The sequence below is a fragment of the Ischnura elegans genome, chromosome 12 (assembly GCF_921293095.1).
Source record: "Ischnura elegans chromosome 12, ioIscEleg1.1, whole genome shotgun sequence".
In the NCBI taxonomy this organism is placed as follows: domain Eukaryota; kingdom Metazoa; phylum Arthropoda; class Insecta; order Odonata; family Coenagrionidae; genus Ischnura; species Ischnura elegans.
The window spans coordinates 68,576,624-68,597,564 of record NC_060257.1 but is presented as its reverse complement, the minus strand read 5'-3'; the positions used below and the strand labels follow the sequence as shown (position 1 = coordinate 68,597,564).

General features: G+C 38.5%; 1 protein-coding gene across 3 annotated transcripts in view; it reads right to left on the bottom strand.

The window, feature by feature from the left end:
- The window catches only part of LOC124169727, a 562,768-nt gene that overhangs the window by 198,984 nt on the left and 342,843 nt on the right, over positions 1–20,941 (bottom strand). The window contains exon 1 of one of the 3 annotated variants that reach the window (XM_046548415.1): positions 6,097–7,433. The exons of the other annotated variants lie outside the window; for them this stretch is intronic. Within the exon in view, the coding sequence (XP_046404371.1) occupies positions 6,097–6,121 (25 nt within the window). The 5' untranslated portion in view covers positions 6,122–7,433. Of the gene's footprint in view, positions 1–6,096; positions 7,434–20,941 lie in introns of those variants that run through there. 3 annotated transcript variants of the gene reach the window in all.

The following is a 20,941-nucleotide window of genomic DNA, read 5'->3' as shown; positions in this document are numbered from 1 at the left end:
TTACTAGGATTTCGCGAATTTAATCCAAATGAGATTATTTTAGGTCACTATGTCAGTAAAGGATGGGTACACTCAATTGTTTAATTCCGAATTATAAGTATGAGAATACGCTCCTCGAAGTCTTATGTATTTCCCAGTCCGGACTACAAAACGAAGGAGGAGGCTACACGCCTAAATAACTTAGTCGTGCAAAATTACGAGAGGTATCTCAAGGGTGTACCTTATAACTGCAAGAGATTTATCAGTATTTTTTTTAGTGGAAGATAGAGGTATATACTCCCGAGGTTTCAGCGGACATAAAAATCCCAAAGGGAAGCCCGATATGGCTGCTTGCTTGGGAGAGATGTAGGCTTCAATCTCCCGAAGGGAAAAGATGTGTATGTATATAGTGTATACGTGAGGTTGAAATGATGACCTCATGCACAGCGGGGTGTCCCTAGCCAATATCTATCCCCGTTCTATTCCTAGCGCGCACACAAGCGTCACGAAATAGATGCACGGCCCAGTGACCACGGAGGGGAGAGGGTGACCAATTCCGATCCCAAACAGACCGCAGGCAAACCCCCCCTTCTTGCAGAGGGGTCGAAATTTAAAGTCTGCGGGCTGGTAGGGCGACAGGCACGTGGACAGCAGTCGCCTCCGCGTAGCCACGAGCAATAAAGCGATTAAAGTTATGGGCCCGGAAGAAAAAACGCACTCTGCCAGATGTTATGAAGTATAGCGCGGGAAATTGTTCCGCAAGGAAGGAGGGATTATAGAAATATATTGTGAGGGAAATATAGCTTAAATGAAATTAAGAAGTAGAAATATGAAAACAGAAAGATATAAGTATAGGAAAAAATAATGAGCTAAAAATCGGGAGATAAATGTAAATGAAAGATTTATGTAAGGAAAAAAGGGGTTACATAAACCATAGAGTGAGTAAACTAAGAAGGGATTGGAAAATAAATAAGAAAGCTATACGCATGAAATAAAGGCAGAAAGGAAATACTAGAAGTATGAAGAAATTCGCAAAATGATTTGGCACAGAAAAGAAGGATGCAAGCCAAATTTAATTATATCAGCTTTGATAGAGAACGACTCCAACAGAAAGAATAACAGTTTAAAAGATTCGCAACGTCTTCCGCTACGGAGAGTTAGACTAGAGGGAAGTAGAGGAGCTGAAAAGACATGAGGATGAATAGAAAAATAAAGTTTATAAATTAAAAGCAAAGATTTTCCAAAAAAACTAAACTTCAGAAGACAAGAAATTATCGTAAAAATTGACGTAAAGATACATAGGAACCGAAGTTTGAAATATGAGTCGGCGTAGTGGGGGAAAGAATAATGTTACGATTGAGTCGAAATAAATTATTTGGATTGGATGCTGGATTTAAATCATGAGATTTTTGGAATTACTGGTTAGCGAAATATAACCAATTCTGACGAAAATAAGAGATGGGAAAACTACTACGCTTTACCGAAATTCGACAAACTTCAATGATACTACTGAGAAACTAAGGTGTAGGGCACTAATGGCAATAATTACGGAACACAGAACCTGATATTTATTCAAGCGAGAACGTGATAAAGATTAGGAAATGAGAAAAATGTAGATACGTAACGCACGTGTGGAAAAAATAAGAGTTTAGAACTTGGCAGCAAACGGATTCTGCGAAAGAGAGTGCGGTTGCTATGGGGATTCCCTCACTATCTCACAGAGGGGAGTGGATGAGAGAGTTACGCGTCGGATAAACGCGGAATGCGCCCTTCGAGACCGGCGGGGAGATGAATACTAAATGCTAAGGGTGCCGCTACTCTGCTTAAGGGGAGCGTGGTGAGCCTACCCTGGCTGCACACGTGGGGGTAGGGTTTGGTCGAATCTTCAGGGGTGGTAGATAGGATTCGTGGGCCGGAGCCAGGAGCTAGCAAGGGGAAGGCCTGCAGTGAAAGGGTAAAAGGGTATGATTAAGAGGCCGGAGAAGACAGGGGTGGGATGTCACAGAAGGTCTACCGTTGGGCAGTCTCCTTGGAGTAGAGTGTTGAGGTAGGAAGGTACGTAGATTTAAGGAAGAGGAACAGTACAGCATTAAATTGTATCAGATAAGGATAATGGCTGAACTATGTCAGCAACTTTGGATGTAGGCAAGGTCTGTTACGGTACCTTTTACCACAATCAACAATACTATTTCACCAATTACCTCTACCGTACTTTTCGCGATGACGAATTATATTTATAAATTACGAGTCCTTCACTCTCCGGGCAACTTTAGTCAATTTTACTCATTTGAAAGACCTGGGCACAGCATCATATTTTTTCGTTATGACGGTTATATTTTACAAATGACTCATAATGTATTTTAAAATGAATGATACATTATAATAATGAGTCCAATAATACCACGGAACCTTTTTTTTAGCTTCGTTTCAATACTCGTCTATGAACTTTTTATTGTGCTTAAATTTTAATTTTGCTAATTGCTCCTACTGTAATACGAATTCATACAAATTTTTCTTGTTTGCGAGACCTGTTATCGGATATTTTATAGGATGAACTATTTATTTTATCGATTACTCGTGCTCTATAATGGACACGTTAATTAAATTTTCTTTCTTTCAAGAGTTGATTTTAACTTTTTATCCCAATTGAAAAATTTTCCAGTAATGACTTCTGCTTCCTGGGCAAAAAATGTCAATTTTTCCTATTTTTAGGACCAGTTTAAATTATGTTTTAAAAGCTTGGCTATTTTTACTTCCTGTTATACCTTTTATTTCATAATTCGTTGAACGAATATCCATAAATTACTCCTAAACCAGCACAGCAAATGCGTCCCAGTTTACAAGAGTGGAAAACGGGTCTTATAGCGTAATTATTTCAGCTGTTGCTTTCGTTATTTTCGCGTTTACTTGAAGAAAAAAACGAACTATCAAGGTGCTTAAAGTATGGAGAGGTTGGTTTACTTCGATGGAACTTCACTCACCAACATTGTAACCGTGGGGGTCTTTGACTCAAAAAAATCCTGTTTATGGACCTTTTACTATTTATACAACCACCTTAATTTTAAATTATATTCCCATTCCACCACAATGACTGTCTAAACATGAAATTAGTAAATGAATACTTGTTTCAACCTAGGAGATGAAACTTGAACGAGCTCAAAAGAAACTTAGATTAGAATGAAGCCATAGATGGTAACACCGGCTAGCTAGTGTAGATTACAGGGTAGCGGTCAAGGTTAAGAAAAGGGAATTTTCTCAGATGAGAAAGGGTGGATGACTTAAAAAGACCTTGCTTCCTGGTGTAGAGCAAAAGTGAGCACTCACTCACGGAGCCTTGAACTTACGCCGACAGACACTGAGAAGTTTTAGAATAGTAACAATTTGGTATCACAGTCTGCTTAAAACCAGACCTAGAGGCGCAAGGCAAAAATTTGTTGAGTGAAAAAAAATTAATAGTGAAGTATAATTATCGGTAAGAATAGATTCGCCTAATTTTTTATAAAACTTAAATGTGCAAATTAATGCAAAAACTTAGAACTGAACGATAATAATCTGTACTAATAGATTCGGCTAGTATTTTTATAAAACTTTAATTGAGCAAAAAAAAAACAATTGAAATTGATCCAGAATAAATGAAGGGTAAAGGAGATGTACCTATTTCAGTAGTTAAGAAGGAGTAAACGTTTCAATGCAAATGGCGAAAGGAACAAAATACGTGCAAGTGATAAACAGAATGGATAATATAACACAAATTTCAATTATAAATGGGAAGTGTCGAATTACTGATGAAAACTTGTGACTGTGAAAAGTAAATGCAAAAGGATAGAGTGAGGAAGAAGGTATGCTACGGCTCCCCCTTCTATTTTCCCCCTCTGTCACGTGACTAAAGGGTGGAATGGCGAGTTAAACTTGTGGATTTTGAGGAGTGCGTGAGGGACCAAATGGAATGTTCGCCCGTACTAATTGGTAGAGGTGCGAAGTTCACGCCTGAGAGAAAGGGAAAGGCAGGGCAATGGCTGTCCAGCGAAGGGCGAAGAAATAAAAAAAATACTAATTAGAATCACTTAGAAGCGATTCGTCGAATGCGAGGGGTGGAATGTATTACCCAAGCGTACGACGGTGGCGATTTTTTAAATCAATTACAGCAATTAAATACAGAGAGGTAAGTCGATCCACAAAGGGTCACGCGTAAAACAAATTTACAGTGGTATTTTAATCACGGTTAAAATGGGTTGATTAAGAGGCACTCACAATTATGTTATCTTTATTCGACGCGCACACAATTTCAGAGCTTAATTCGTCTTTTGCAAGAAAACTATTCAATATATTTCACGAAATATTTGACGGATGAAAAATTGTTTGCTGATGATAGAAAAGTCCCTATTGTTTTGAAAACACGTCTATTGGAGAAGAGTACAAGAAGAAATTTGGTATAGCAAGCCCATGTATCGTTAAGATGAGTTTAAAGTTAAAAAATATTAGATAAAAAAAGATTTATAGCACTTCAACTAATGCCAATAACGATGAGTATTCAATAAAATGAGTATATGCTTGCAAGTTTAACGATCTACGGTGGAAGCTCTAAAATAGTTCTATTCTTTCAATATTCGCAGCTAATAAATGGGGTAAATATGGTAATTATCATCTTCCTTTCTCTAATTTATCCACTATTTTCTAATAACGATAAAAAAAATAAAATTACACGAATATTACGGAAATTTTCGGCCACAATGAATGCACTGTGATCGAAAGGTGCACTTTCTAGATACAAAAGAGGAGATAATTCGCAAAATTCTGCATTAATTCGATCCTAATAGGCAGAAAGTTTGCTGGAGAATTCGTGGTTTGCTATTTCACTAAATTAACATGTAGGCAGCAATCAAGATATGAGATCGAAAAATCCACAATTATCTCATTAACTAGCTGGAAATATGAAGCCAAAATCGAGACAGTTCCAGATAAATACCTCTCGCCGTAAATGGAATTTAATTGAAAATCTCGCTGGAAATTATGGGTAGAAAATGTCAACCCGTGCAGATCACAGAGCCGAAAACAATTCGACGTTACGGACTGCTGTCCTGATATTTTGCGGGAACGGACACCTCGTCACTTAAAAGGCAGTCGTTACCTGTCCCTGGCTTCGCGATAATTAACTGCAGCCCGCAATCACAAACTCGGGAGGGAGAGGATGAATAGCAAAAACAATACAGCAACGTAGGACGCAGCGTTATGACGACCGCGTGCTCATGGATCAATCAGTTTGCAGTCCCTGTCATATCAGCCTTGAGGAATGGCAGTGGAACAACGATGCACTATCTCAGCGTCATCCAATGCAACGCTCCGCTAAATGCACAACGCTGTCGAGGTGATTCACGGCGTTATGCGTGGGAGATATGTGCAAGAGAGGGAAAAACTGCATAAACGCCGCTCTCCTATCACGACTACGGCGTAGGCAGAGACACCACCATAAACCCAGTAGGTCGTATTTGGGTTGAGTAATGGCTAATTAGGCGGTTTTAAAACAGTACACAAGTGTAAAAACATTGAACTCTGGATGGTATGCAAATGAAGGTGGCTAAAATCACAGTAATTTAGCTCTATAGAAATTTTCCTTCAACTTAAACCCTTAAAATTTCTAAATCACGAATTATAAGACTCTGTAGGATAAATTCAAGTATTTGTTGAACATCTTTTTTGTGTAGCTAACCGTTCTACAGAATAACTAGTGATTTCTTACCAAGACGTAGAAATTGTAAAAGTTTTTTGTGGTAACACAATTTGAACAAGGTATATTTTATTCAAAATTGTCGGGAGAAAAGAGCAAGATAGTTTAACTGAGCCTCCTGATAGGATAACCAACTAGGATACCTAGGCGGCCGAGGAAATGGATTCCGACACTGGGAACAGGAACCAGGTTCGAGTCCCGGCGGTACCGAAGTTCTTTTATCGTTTATGAACCCACTGAGTATAAATATTAGTCGTAAAAATGTTATTATAGATTATTTGTGATTTATTCCTCAAAAAATAAATCAATATCAGTGACGAAACTTTAATCACCGTTTTTTCCTCCTAAGTTACACAGCAAATTTTACTTCTACCTTACAAATGTGTGCCTACCATTAAATAAAATAGGCTCCTGCATGGTGCACTGATAAACTCAATGAAGACAACGCCAGAGGAGATAGCGACGCATCAAAAGGGAGGAGGGACCTTGAAATCTTCTCACGGCTTGGCAACCCTTTGTTGTCACGGGAGCGTGACGCTGCTCACACAACACGTGAAGATGTTACGTCAATTTGTTGTCGCTTCCGGCGCTGGGTGTGTTGTTGTCAAGACGACTTAACCGCTCCCACAAGTCATACGTGGAAGGGGGGAAAAAACACTTTTTTTCTCGGAAGATCGTGAGAAAAGGTGGAAATGTGAAACGGGCCACAACGTTGGAGGCAGACCTTTCCGCTCCGGAGAAACACTCCAGAGCCGAAAAAATTCGGGCCCCTTTCACCACTCGAACCCTTGAGGGACACTCGGTAGTGGCACTAGCACTTATATCACATCCCAGAGTCCTTTTACAAGGAACACGAGGGGGTTTAAGAGAAGTGCACTCGAAATCATCATCTTCAAGCTTCGACCACACGTGGGTCGTCTGAAGGCACCCTCAGTCGGTGTTTGTTTTAAAATAAAGTGACGTCAGTAAGGGAGAATGTACTATTTTCCGCCACTGTATGTATAAACTTCCTTGGGATCAAAAGCACTGAGGACTTGTTTGACGAAGCGGACAATACAGCAGGCTAATTATTTCCTTTTTTGACTCTTGGGTGGGAATACACACAATATTCAGACTGAAGCAAACACGTGTCTGGGATAGGGCAACTTTTAATACGCCAAGAAAATCATGCCAAGTCTCGCTGGAGCATAGATGCACTGTGCATATACGGTAACACGAAGTTTTGTGAGTCAGTCAGTTTGTGAGCGAGAAATTGTATTCTCTCCACCACTTTATACTTTCCTACGAATGAGAAATATAAAAGGTTTGTACGATGAAATAGTGGTATCCTTAGCTTGCTCGTTGAGAAAAAGCAAATGCAGGTATTTTGGCTAAAGCAAAAACGACCACTTGATCGAGGGATGTTTCACAAGAAGCTCACACGCTATTACTTTCGTGATGATAAGTTTCTCTCTTTCAAAGACGTAAAAAGTTACTGCTTGCACTGAATGCTACCTGGATTTCCTCGAGAAGACCTATGGCCACAAAGGTTAGATAAACGCATGGAATGTACTAAAGGCATGTGTAGTAGTATGCTGAATTTGGGGAGACAACATTTGCTCCCGAGCAAAGAAAACTCCTAAGAAGTTCAGCAAAACAAATGGCCCTCTACGACGATACAGGAGTACAGCATTTTTTGGCACTTTGACTTGATGGCTAGACACGGAACTCGATCTTGAAAATAAACATTGTAATAAAAAAGGGAATTGTCAGTTCCTCGATGCACCCTCAAAAATAATTCTGATCCGCATTTTTCTTTTTCACAAGAGTAGACACAGCACTTTAAACTCTTCAGGTTGGTTAAATGGAGTCAATTTGAGGTTTTCACTTATCAAACAATTGAAGACAGATTGAAGAAACGTTCAACTGGCTTCATGTGGAAGACATTAGTTCTGAAGAGAATACGGGAAGAGTTTTATTCTAACACCGGTATGTATTATAAATGCGCTGATATATTAGAGGTAGTTTGACTCGAGGAAGAAGTTTCTCCGGTGAATTAGAAAACCTTGATTGAGAAAGGCGAAGATTAAAGATATTTTGAGAACATCACCCAAGTCATTGACTGTTGAATAACAAAACAATCAGCCAACCAACAGGTTTCAGCGAGATAGTAATGGCCTCCGCTAATACCCGTACATGCGGTAAATTCCTCCATAAGCCGCCTCAAGAGCGGGTACCGCTGCCAGAACCACACGTATCTAGTGAAATCTCTGCGTGTGCAGTAAGAAAATATGAATTAAATCACTGATCCATCGGTAACAAAATAAATTGCCAACCATCAGATGTTCAGCAGTAGTTTTTCCGTTGATAACTTCCTTGTAGATAGGAATACCTTCCGAGGATGAAAGACCGCCTAGCGAAGCACTCTTATGTTGTCAATTCCTGACGCGCAGTAATAGAATTTAGTAGAATAATGGAAAGGGTTTCTGTCCGTTGATAACTGCTGTGTACATGAATACCTTCCGCGGAAGACCGCCCGGCGATGCACTCTTACGATGTTGATTCTCCTCGCGAAGTTATAAAATATGACTGGACACAATCACCGGCTGACAGCAACTAACAAACAGCTAACCAACAGGCCACACGGAGATTCAACACGGTGTTTTTGTCCGTTGGTAATTGCCTTTCACATGGGAATACCTTCCAAGGAACAAATACTGCTGGCGAAGCACTGTCACGCTGTCAATTTTCGACGTGCAGTGATAGAATTTGACCAGACTCCCCGACCGGTGGGCAGCAAATAACAAACAGCAAACCAACAGGCGTCAGGGTATTCAGTATTTGACCGTTGTATACAGCGAATACCTCCCAAGGCCGGTCGAAGATCGAGAAGACCGCCTCACGAGAACGCACTTGTCTTTACGCTAGCGAATTCTCAGCGGGAGCAGCAGTTGCCGCACCTCCGCTCCCGACTTCAAAACGCACACTGGCTTCTTCTTCCCTATGCTCGCGGTACCCCTTCCCCCCCACTTCCCCTCCTCCCGGCGGTCCACGCGGCTACAACTCCAAAACGCCCCTCCCCCCTCCATGCGACACAACTCACCCCCTCCACCTTTCCCTCCCCTCTCCCCCACCACCTGCATCAGCAAGGAAAAACCCCTTCCCCTCCAAACACGTGGAAGCACCTAGGATTGGGCGAGATATCACAATTCGGAAAATTATTTAACATTCGAGTGCTAATGACTTAATATTTCGTTCTTGCGAAAATTCGTACACCTGCGGGAAACGTTATATTACGTCTGTTTGCATATGTGTCTGTAAAACAAGCTTATGACTATTTTCCTGAAATTGTGCAGACAAAATTCTTTCCGTCAATTTATGCGTGTTAAGTGGTTGATTTTCCAAACTGAATAGTATTTTTGGTGAAAATTAATGATAAAGGGTAGAGGAATTAGAATGGGTGCGAAAACAGTAGGAACGCGGAATTGTGGGTAAAGACGTCACATTTCATTATGAGTAGCTGGTGCAGTGTTAACTACGTCATTCGTTGGTGTTGGACTTCAGAAAACGCAAATGCTACGCATACGGCAGCTATTTCTCAAAATAAGTGGTGCTTTGTACCGATGTGTAATAATCTTTGAGTATGAAAATCAATTGCTGTTCGTCAGTCTCGCTAAAACTCGAGAACGGCTGGACCGATTTGGCTCATTTTTGTTTTAAAAAGACGTCCAGGAAACATTTAAACGGTGAGAATATTGTTCCACAGGGCCCATAAGGCCCTAGAATGGGCCCTGAGCCATAACATAACATAATAACGAACTTTACATAAGAAATATGAGTAAAGTTCGTTATTAATACGTACAGACCTTTTTTCTTTGGTATATTTATCGCATTTGAATATTATCTTGCAAAATTTGTTTATTGCGGGTGATTTCGTAAAGTTATCACCGTGGCTAGTCCCGGTAAATTTAAATTACATGGTGTACTTAAGAAGCACTCTGGCAGCCTCCCCTTCCATCAAGCACATTCCTCTTCAATTCACAATAAAGCCTACTCCCTTTTATTCTATCTAAAAATCCTATTCTCTTCCTTCCTCTCCCTATTTTACCCAACATTCTCCCCTCTAACTCTGTTTTCAACCTCCCCTTCCCGCTAACTACTCGCTCCATCCTTTTCTACTCGTCTCCTTATCTTAAAGCTGCCTCTCCTCACCCACCATGTCCAGTACTTCGTCGCTCCTCTCCACCTACTTCAATTATTCCATTTTCCTCTACACCGACACCTCGAAATCGTGATGTTAAAATACAGGAATATCATAAAAGAATGATGCGTTTTCCGTAATTAATAGGAATATGCGATTTTTTTTCTTTCTGGAGAACATCAAAAGCGCTATTTATATACATGACCTAAAACACATGATGAACAGGATTGATGAAGCAACTGACAACCATAAACGAAGAAATGGGACCTAATGTTTGGATAGAAGCTGAGTATCGTTTCGACATTTATCGAGCGACAAAAGGCGCTTAAATTGAATTTTATTCATCGTGTAAAAAAACTGTTTGACACGGCAGATTAAAAATAAATTACTATAAATTGTATGTAATTCCATTTTCACTTAAGCCATATTCAAAACCGCACCATTTTTTACGATAACCCTGCATAATCCAATTTGAAGTTTCACAACCGGCGATGCATGACTTTCAGATGAAAATCGTGCCCAACAGTAAAAATCAAAACATTGCGTCCGATAAAAATAAAACGATATAATACCGTTAAATATTATCTGATAAATATCCGTTATCAAGATTCATACACAGATCGATATATTGTGATATTTATCGAAAGGGGAATTTTTATCGGGTGATTATTACATGATTATCAAGTGATTTATACATTTATATTTAATCATATGATTTATTTTATGATTATTATATTCTTTGAACAACTTGGCATTCGTATTACCCTAGTCCTAAATACCTACTTTGGACTAACTAACCATTCTATTTATCAGAGTTGGTTACATGCAAGCCGATAGAATAATCAATTTTTCTCGTTTAAAACCGCGAAGGCAGTAATGTAACAAGGAGTTTGTGCTGCTTCTACCAAAAATAAACATAAATAATGCATAGGCAATCATGATAATAAATTTTCTATTTCTCTTAACGGGAGCAGTCACATTCTAATTCATAAGGCTTGAATTTTCATCTGCAATAGTGTGTTTAAATCCTTTACATTCCAAACACATGCTTATTCTACTTCCCTGCACCCAAGTAGTTTTTAGATGTTTATGAAGATGGAGTGATGATAATAATGACTGGAGATCCAAATTCGAGTACTGTTGACGCCAAATGATTTTTTCAAGAAAAATTTCACCCTTTGTAACCCGTGTAAATAACATGATGAGATCGATGCCTAGTTTTTACTCATGTACACATGCAAATCGGTAACCGAATTAAGTTCCCAAACTTCATCTTCGTCGAGAGCCAACACATTGAGAGACGGGTAAAACTTGTAACAGTCGTATTCTCTTGAAATTGTTATTGAAAAGAAAAATAAACATTCCGTTTTCCCTGGTGACGCGGTCAGGAAGTGACGTCGAATACAAGGGTTATAAATATTTCCGCGTTCCATTCCAATTTCAATCGCCACTTTCCCCAACAATGCTTTTTTTGGAACAAATGTTTTAGCAGCGGATGAAAGAAACATGTACGACATGATTGATTCAGCAGCGTATGGCAGTCATCGAATATCCTGATATCATTATTTGTTTCGTGATTGTTCATTCGATAGAGGCTGGTAACTGTTTTAAATGAAAATTTTCCTCAAAAGATGGTACTCAGTTTGTAAAAGATGTTGCATGATGAATTAAATTCTTTCTAAGTCCTAATCTAGCTCGTAATTTGATCTATCTATGCAAAAAAATAAAATCAATATTTCACTAATTTCTGCGAAACAGCGGGAATAGAATTAAAATAAATAGTAAAAATGCAATAAGCTAAGTATTTTCGTCATTTAGGCCGCATTTAAGATATGGCTGCATTAATATATCATTTGTTCCGACACTATTTATAGATTAAAAATATTTAAAGCAGTTGCTTAGGTTAGGGGCTTTAAAAACAACACTAAAAATGAAAAATTATGTTTCCATTCGCAATGAACCGATAGTCAAGACAACATTTAGGTAATATCTACTCAGTTCCATAGCAAAAATTAAAAATGCTGGCCGTTGAATTATCTATCTATTTATCTATTATCTATTATTATTATTATATTTATATTTATTATTATTATTATTATTATCTATTATCTATTTATCTAGATATTCATTTAATGTACTTTTAAAGAGCCTTGTCGAAAAAAATGAACGAACAGAAAATGAGCTGAGTTTGTTGGACGTTAGTGCCGTTTAATGCCCCACCCCCCATCATGGTACCATCTAGGCGGCTGATAATGTCCCCACCAATAACTCAATTTCATTCTTAAACAGGGAAAATGGATTCAGTCAACAGATATACCCTCTGAAGAGAATTCCTTCACCAACGCATTCTTACCACAAAGAACATGGCATCCCATTCCCTGTTATCAGTCGCTTGATCATACTAATGTGCCTTGCCCTGCCTTCCTAATGGACCGGTTTTAAATTCTAAGATGCATCTTCCTGGAATGAAAACCCTGTAATTGAGTTCTCTCACAGATTACCATCACACCAACAAAATGATATAGCCTAACGCGGTTTGCATAAACAGGACCCATATCAACCATTAAGTAAGGTAAACGCAGCGTCTAAAGGAATCACTTTTCCTCAAAAACGCGACTAGTATTGAGCCAGTTTCTGGGTAATTTCATTTTATCTAAACTTTCCGATAACAAAGCTGCATTCTTTAAAGCATGCTGCAAGTCTGAGTTTTAACAAAAGTTGAGGAAATTTTGACGACCAAAACTCTAAATGAGTAGAATTTCAAGAACAGAAAAAAAGGCTTCACGTATCGTTCAAAATTGCGTTTTTCCAACTGAAACGTTCGTGGTAACATTGACGCAATTGTCTTCACTGGTCTAATTTAAATTTTTTTGGAGGCCTGGTACATCAATTCATTCCCAAATTTTCTTGAACCATGTATTATTTGAAAAAAATAACTAATAGACTTCAATAAAGAAGTGCACAAAACATCGGCACAACATTTTATTAGTAATATCCAACAAAAGCAAATATTTATTTAGAGGAATAGAATATGCTATAGTTGGCTAACAGAAAATCGTGAAATTATTAAACAGATCAAAACTTACCAGCAGCGGATAAATCAAGGCTGGAGGCTATCGAACTCTGATGCTACAGAAAAATGATGAGGGTCAAATGGATCGACCGAGTAGGAAAAATGAGGAATTCCTAAGAAGAGTACGAGAAAAGAAACCTCGTGGAATCCTTGATAAGATGACGGGACAACCTTATAGACCATATCATGAGACATAATGGCATGATGAAGACAATCGTCGAGGGAAAAGCTGTTAGCAAGCATGGATAATGAAGACCTTGAAGAGAATATCTGGAGCAGGTCAAGAAGGATATGAAAGAAGAGAAACACGCAGGAGAGGAAAGATTAGCTGATAGGAGAATTGAGCAGAAAGCAGAGTCAAACCAATCATAGACTATTCACAAAGTGATGATTGAATTCTTTTCCAAAGAAATAATACTAAAGTGAAAGTCAACTGATTGCATAAAAATCTTAATTTATTCAGCCACCCTATAAAAGAAATCGTAGCCCTCTATCTTTAGTGAAATTACTTTAAAATATCACCACTGTACCGAAATAAATGCTTAACCCTAAATCACATGATCATTTGTTTTTTCCCTCTTAGTGATCACTCGAGCGATCGCTTTTCGCGACCGGAAAAGTGATCGCTTGTGTGATCATTTTTCTGAATAACACGGTCCCTCCCGCCGTCGCCTTTCGCATCATTTCCGATGTCACAGCTCGTTTTCATATGACCTGCATCTCGAAAATATACATCGTGTTTATGTCTACCTATGTCATTCTCACGATTGTCAAACGTTGCGCTGCAATCGCTCCATGCGGGCGTGCGTTCCGATTGGCTGATATGGTGTTTCAGTAACGGTTTCAGCGTTGGAAAAATCGACCAGATGAGTCATGAAAAAAGTGATGGGAATCCTCATCATTGGAGTGATCGCGAAAAATAATTGCGCGCGGAGATCATTTCCGAGTGATCACTCAAAAACGACGAAAAAAAATGATCGTGTGATTCAGGCTTTAGTAAGGATCACAAGGTTGCGGCCTTCCGAGGGTTTCGGAGGCGAATTAAAACAAAATAGATGGTAAAAAACACCATGTATTTTGGAAACTATATGAGAACGTAATATCTTTTTGTAATTTATATAGATGTATACAATGCTTACAGATCTATTCAACATCCACAATTCAACTTTGCAGGAATTCCTCTTACACCCAAAAATTCCGACACATTTCTTGAGTAATAAATAACTCTCCACTGATTGGTTGAGGCCTTTAATTTGTGGGATTCTATTTTAGGACAGGAAAATGAAAACTTTGTTTCATTCAAATTAACTTCAGTTGTAAAAATTTGCTTCTCTAGTTTTGAAACCCTACATCATCTTTAAGTAAGCTAGTCTTGAAGAGTATACAGTGATTAATAGTCACAGTGATTAATAACTACACATAATTAATAGTCGAATAGTTTAGACACACTCGGCCGTATTCATAGATTTCTTAGTAAGCTACTAAGCAGTAGCATACTAGCAAAATGGTATTCATAGATCGTTACTAAGGGCTACTAAGCTCCCACCTTACCCAAGGGTGCTACTAACTATGGCGGATCGTTGTGGATGATCGAACTCCGGTTGTATTTATATACTCTTATAGATTTTTTACGCTATTGTATTTACGCTTATTTGTGCTAAAATGGAACACGGAAATCTATTCTTCAAGTACAGCAGGCAACGTATGTACTGTAATTGTTCACAGGAACTGAAAGTTCTATATAGCTACAAGGAAACTACGACGTGCAGTGAACTTTCATTGTGACTCTAGTGCAAGTGAACACAACTTGTGCACCCCTTGTGTACCCCTAAGTGAATTTATTGCATATAGACGATGAAGCGAAAAGTGAAGTGATTTGTGAGTGTACTAAGTTAGTCGCCCTACTAGCGTGTTTTAGCGGAAATCTGTGAATCCGTCGACTATCACGACGACACAGTGTAGCGAGACTAGTCGACAATAAAATTTGTTTTTTAGAAAGCTAAATCTATATTTTCCTAATTTAATTACTCCCCATTCACACTTTACTTCCGACTAAATCGCCATTTAGACATTAGCTATCTTCCATCGCTTTTCCTCGTGTATCGTCAAGTGCCTCCACGAGTCTCCTCATTCCATACTCAAACCCTTTATGACCCGCCCGTAGAGAGTAGTAGTAGGAATGGAGGGAGGGAAGTGTAAGAGGGCTTCAACCCTTTCACGCGATCCTTTCCCCGAATTCCGCGCATCGCGGCATACACTGCTTTCACTCCAAAAGCCCTCGGATACGCGCTTCACGGAAATATTCACGCATGCACGGGAAATGAAAGACCCTCCCCGCCATATAGCAGGGGGGATCAAGGCCCGTATCAATGAGGCGACTCCGTGATCCTGCACTTAAATTTTTCATCACTCTCCTCCCCCATACCTACGTCATCTTCCCACGGTGCACTGCCTAAAAAGAGTTTTGATGAGAAATATCCCGACCCTGAGCAGTGAGCTTGCTTTACTGCAATCCAGAGCTTTTCTTATTAAAAAGGAACTTTAAAGAAAGATGGCTAGTAATTTTTAGAGAAAAATATTGATATTTTGTGCCATTGGAGTGGAATTACAGTTTAAAAATACCTAATTAGCATTGATTACTCTGAAGTTGGGAATTTTTATAAAGTCGTTTTGATTGGTAAAAGCAGAATTTCATCATTACTGCATCTAATCCTGACGGTGGCGAGGATTTTCCAGGGATTTGACACTAAAGTTTTACATTAGTCTTCCTTCCCCACCCTTCCACCTTAACTATATATCTACCTGACCTGACCACTTAATAATTCTATTGGCAAATATTTTCCTTTTTTATATTTTATTTTCTTCATGATACCTACTCCATTTTTTCATGCTTTATCAACGTATTATCGTTTACGAGAGTTTACTAACCGTTACCTTTATTGCTGGTAATACACGCAGGACACGGGATTACATTCTAAAAAGAAAAAAAGTACGATATCAAGGATGATAAATTCAGACTATTAACTTTTTATTTTATGGGTAAAGAAATCGTATTTAGATTCTTCCACACAAAGATTAATTACTTCTTGTCAATAATCAAAAGATTTGTTTGACGCACCTCTCCACTCAATATTCAGGTCGGCTAATTATTACACACCGACGTATTTCTTTTCTTTCATATCCTTCTTTACCTCCTGTTTTTATTTTATTCATAGTCTTCCTTTTACGATCTTGTCATCTGCTTTTCCATCTACGATTGTCTTCATCAGGCCTTCATGTCTCAGGATATAGTCAATAAGGTTATTTCGTTTTCTTATCAATGTTTCCACGAGGCTTCTTCTCTTCCGTACTCCTCTTTGAACTTCCTCATTACTTACGCGGTCGATCCAGTTGATCCTCATCTTTCTACTGTAGCACCACATGACGAAACCCTTGATTTCTCCGCTGCTGTCAATGGCTTTATCTGAACGAGGCGAAATTATTCATAAAAGTAGTGGGAATAAAAGGATGAAAAGTGAATTATTGAACTGAATTATTGAACTGAAAAATTTCATTCAAATCGAATCGAAGGAAATCCTTCCCCGCCGTATACAAGATGGAGGATCGTGGCGATTATCAGAGGGGTAACTGCAGAGATGCTGCTCTTAAAATTTTCATAACTCCCTCCCGATCTTCCTGTCTACCTTCCCCTTGCGCATTTAGAAAAACTGTTTAGATGAGGAATTTTCCCAATCCGGTGTATGTTTTCCTTTAAACTTATAGCTATAAAACACCAGATATGACATCTTCATCATTTTCCACAGAACTATTATGACGGCATATTGAACACGATAAATCAAAAGATGATTCCTAGAACGACCGCAGCAGTTTATATTGAAAAATAATAAAATTAAAACCAATTAATAATGTAAAAAATGAGCTACTTTTAATGTTCATAAAAATTCATAAATCACAATTTCCCTATACTGGCTCTGGGTAAGGTCCAACCCTATATTTATTTACCTTGAACACATTGAGATATTGAATACTTCATATTTACTCAAGGAAAATGTATCAGTCTTCCCACAAAATTCTCTTAAGTTCATTGGGTTGAAATTATACATTCTTTTAGGGAGTCTAAAAGGATGTTACGTTTATCAAAGTAGGAATTTTGACTTGAACTGAAACAGAAGACCCCTCCCCTCATGAAAAGAGAGGAGGTGCATCAAGGTGTATGAATAGGGGTCATGATCCTGCACTTAAAAATTTCATCACTATCTTCTCCCCAAAGTCATTCTCCTCCGGTGCACCGCCTAAAATGAGTTTTGACGAGATATTTCCACAAGCAGAGCAATAGCCATGCAAAAATCATATTAGGTAGAGCGATCGTGTTCATCAAAAGTATAACATATAAAAAATAAAGATCTAATTGTCCTCATTCTGTGCACTAAATAATTTATTTTAGCCAAGAAGGATGTCGGCTGTGGGTGCACTAGCTTTTTTTTTGGCAAAATTTGGGTAAAAGTTTATCTTTTCCGAACTGCGCGGTCGCAAAACTACCTCCCTAAACCATGGTACTCAGCATCTCACAACGGCAAAAAAAAACATCACCCAAAACCCTTGGCCCACTCGCTCTATTCGAGTCGATCCCTTAAGCGGACTTGGGCGTTGGGATGCCTAAAGTGGTTCCGTTCTAATGGAAGTGGGTTGCGCCTCTTAAACGGACGTTTTTGCAGTTCGCCCCGGAGGAAGAGAACCCGAGTTTTTTCAACCGTTTTTAAGGGAGCGGTTGAAGGGGAAAAGAATTAACATTTTAAAGCAGTCTCCTCGCAACACTGGGACCTCATTCTCCCTTCTACTTATCGTGTATCTGTCCTAGGGGCCAATGAGGATTTTCAGTTTACTGCGAGAATAATTTACGAGATACTGTACTGTAGGGCGCTATCACGACCTACTTGCGTTGGTGAAGAGTCCATCCTGCTAGTGTTTCATCCAAAAGGACAAGGATTCGGTTTCCAGCAGTGGTAGATGACTTGAACTCACTCAAAAACTCAGAGCACTTAAATGGTGATATAGGCTACCAAGAGCTTTTAATTGGAAAACTTCCGATAACGTTCGTTTATTTTCCGTTGAATTTGCGAATAAATTACGAGATACTAATGAAATTACTATTACAACGGCTATTTTGCTATCTGCATGTGTGAAGAGCTTACGCTGCGGTCATAACATCCAGTGGGCACAGATTCATCTTTCAAATAGTTTGTGCGCAATCTTTTAAAAACGCACAATTAATATCTACAAGGTAGGGATTGTTTTGAACACGGAACTTTGATTTAATAAGGGTTTAGAAGGGTTATATTGTATTGTGAATAGCATAGAAAAATGCAGTTAAACGTAATAAATATAGGTACAAATAACTATTCTCATGAGATACAGAGTCTGGCCAGGAATTAAGCAATTTATACAGTGGATGTTTAAAACGAAAAATTATTACCCACACGAAATCCAAACGTATACCAAGGATAAATTCAACCACGCAGACCTCAGATACAATTCTTTTGTATTTATTCCTAAATATGCCTAGGATATAGATCATGTTTACTGCACATATACGTTCCTCTGCCGTTAAATTCGCGGGGAAAAATAATTTTCAATACGATTAATTAGGCCATAAACTGAAAGTTAAAAGTCTAAATTTATCATCCTTGATATAGTACTTTTTCCTTTTTAGTATATAATCCCGTGTGTTCTGCATGCATTACCATAAATGACAGTAACGGGTAGAAAGCCCTCGTAACAGTTGCTAAAGTATGAGAAATGGAGTAGGGATCATGAAGAAAATAAAATGTAAAAAAAGGAAAATATTTGCTAATAGAATAATTAAGTGGTCATATCCGATAAATATATAGATAAGGCGACAGTTTAGGCCATTTACGCCATGGTAAAGGGTGGGAAAGGAAGATTGATGTGTAATACTGGTGCCGGAAGGTCCATTAAAAATTCTCGCCACCGTTAGGATTTGAACTGAGGTCTATGGAGTGCAAAAAAACAAAGCGCTCTCATAGCAACACTATCCCAATATACATAGTCAAATCAATGCCAAGATGTCTGGTTAAATGTATAAACATAGTTGGCCAGTTCATATACTCTTCAGTCTAATATATCGACTCACCATCAGCCCTGAAGATGGATCACGACTGGAGTTCCGAAACGTCGGCAGAATGGAGAGAGACCACCCGGCTGGAAGCCCGAATAGCCATCTTTGAAATAAACAAAAACTTGCTGGCCAAGGGATACGAGAGATTCTCGGTTCTGTACTGACATGAAGTGTAAAATAAAATACACTACGAAATATCTGGTTTACCTTGCTCGTGTCCCTTACAAAATGTTTGTTCCTAGAAACTACATTTAGATTTGAAAAATCACTTGTACTCCTTGGATTCTCCCCTTCTCAATTGTGAAAGCTTGTAACTTTTTTTTAAAGACGCTTAAAGAGGCGAAATACAACGAAAATTCACGGACAAGTATTTAGATAAATGGTGAAATCATCATAAGTTTTCCACCGTGTGACTTGCTTGTAGGCCGACGTTACCATAGCTGCCACTGTCATCTTCCACGTCCGGCGTGACAATCCTAAAATGGTGCCTTCTTATCTAGCCGTCCGTTTCGCGCCAAAAGTTGTCAGGTTTCTTCTGATTGGCTCATGCTAATTTTCTGTCTTTTTTCCTTCATTTTTCGTACTTCTGGGTTCGAGGCTTAGCTTAAAGCGTAACTTGTGTCACGATTGAAGTGTTTTGTTCCCATTCGGATCTCGAGAGAAGAGATTATTTTGAGATGTTGCAAAAAACTACTTGCCTCTAGGGTCACTTCACTCGTTACAATTGCTCTGACACGTCATGTGTAACAAGCAGAGTAATTACGAATGGACACGCGCGCGGGAAATTTCGATAGAGCCATAAATCAACTTCTTTACTCTAAAAGTCAGCCCCTGAAATGAGTTATGACATTATTAACTGGACGGCTTGACCACAGCACGAAATATAGCATCTTGAAAACGAGGATTTATGGCGAAAATGGAAAATCACACGCAGCTGATTTAAATAAAAATGTTTGTGAATGCTAAGCTGATAGAATGTATTATCCACGCATAATATGTGGGGCTACATGAATGTTAAATTTTAGCCAGAAATTTATTTCGGTAAATTGGAAACTATGCCTGGGCATAGAGAAAGACTAAACCAACGAAGAATATGAGCATTTAGTTTTGCTTCTTCGAAAAAGGGAATTAAAATAAGAGTGTATTACATTTAATGCACAACCAGAAATTTTGAGGTGTGCAGCAGTCTGAAAAAAATTTGGGCATAATCCGAGATCTCGAAATATAAATTAATAGAAACTAAAACCTGCACTGCATTGGTGATATATTAAACTGTAGCCCAAATAGAATTATAGACCGGTGATGTTCTTGGAACCAAGCAAAAATAAATTTAACAGGACTGCTTCCATCTCTTTGATCAACCATAAAAATCCTTATAAATTCATTCCTTCACCTTTGATTTCATTTGTGTGATAAAAAACTCGTTAACATTTGAAAAGTTAATTAACCGCGTGATATTAAGTACAGAAAATTAAATCTAAAATTTAAAGAATTAGTGCAACGTTTCAAGCTGAAAAAGTAGCCACAGTAATCATTTCCACCTTTCACGGATTAAAGATGTACACCGAATGTAGTTCTCAGGCTAAGCCAATAACTTGAAAATATTCAAAAACACCATGATTCACGTCGATAAAATTAACTTAATAATAGAATCAAGAATATGATACCTATTTCCTTACACACAGGATATTTTCTTGACGATACATAGGATTATTTCAGTTGAAAGGAAAACATTTTTAATGAACGGCCGGAACTCGTAAGAGATAAAATCTTTGCGGTTGCGTAGGTAGTACAAGCATTTTTTAAGCAAAGTATTTCCCCTTCTCAATAAATGCTGCTCTCATAAAT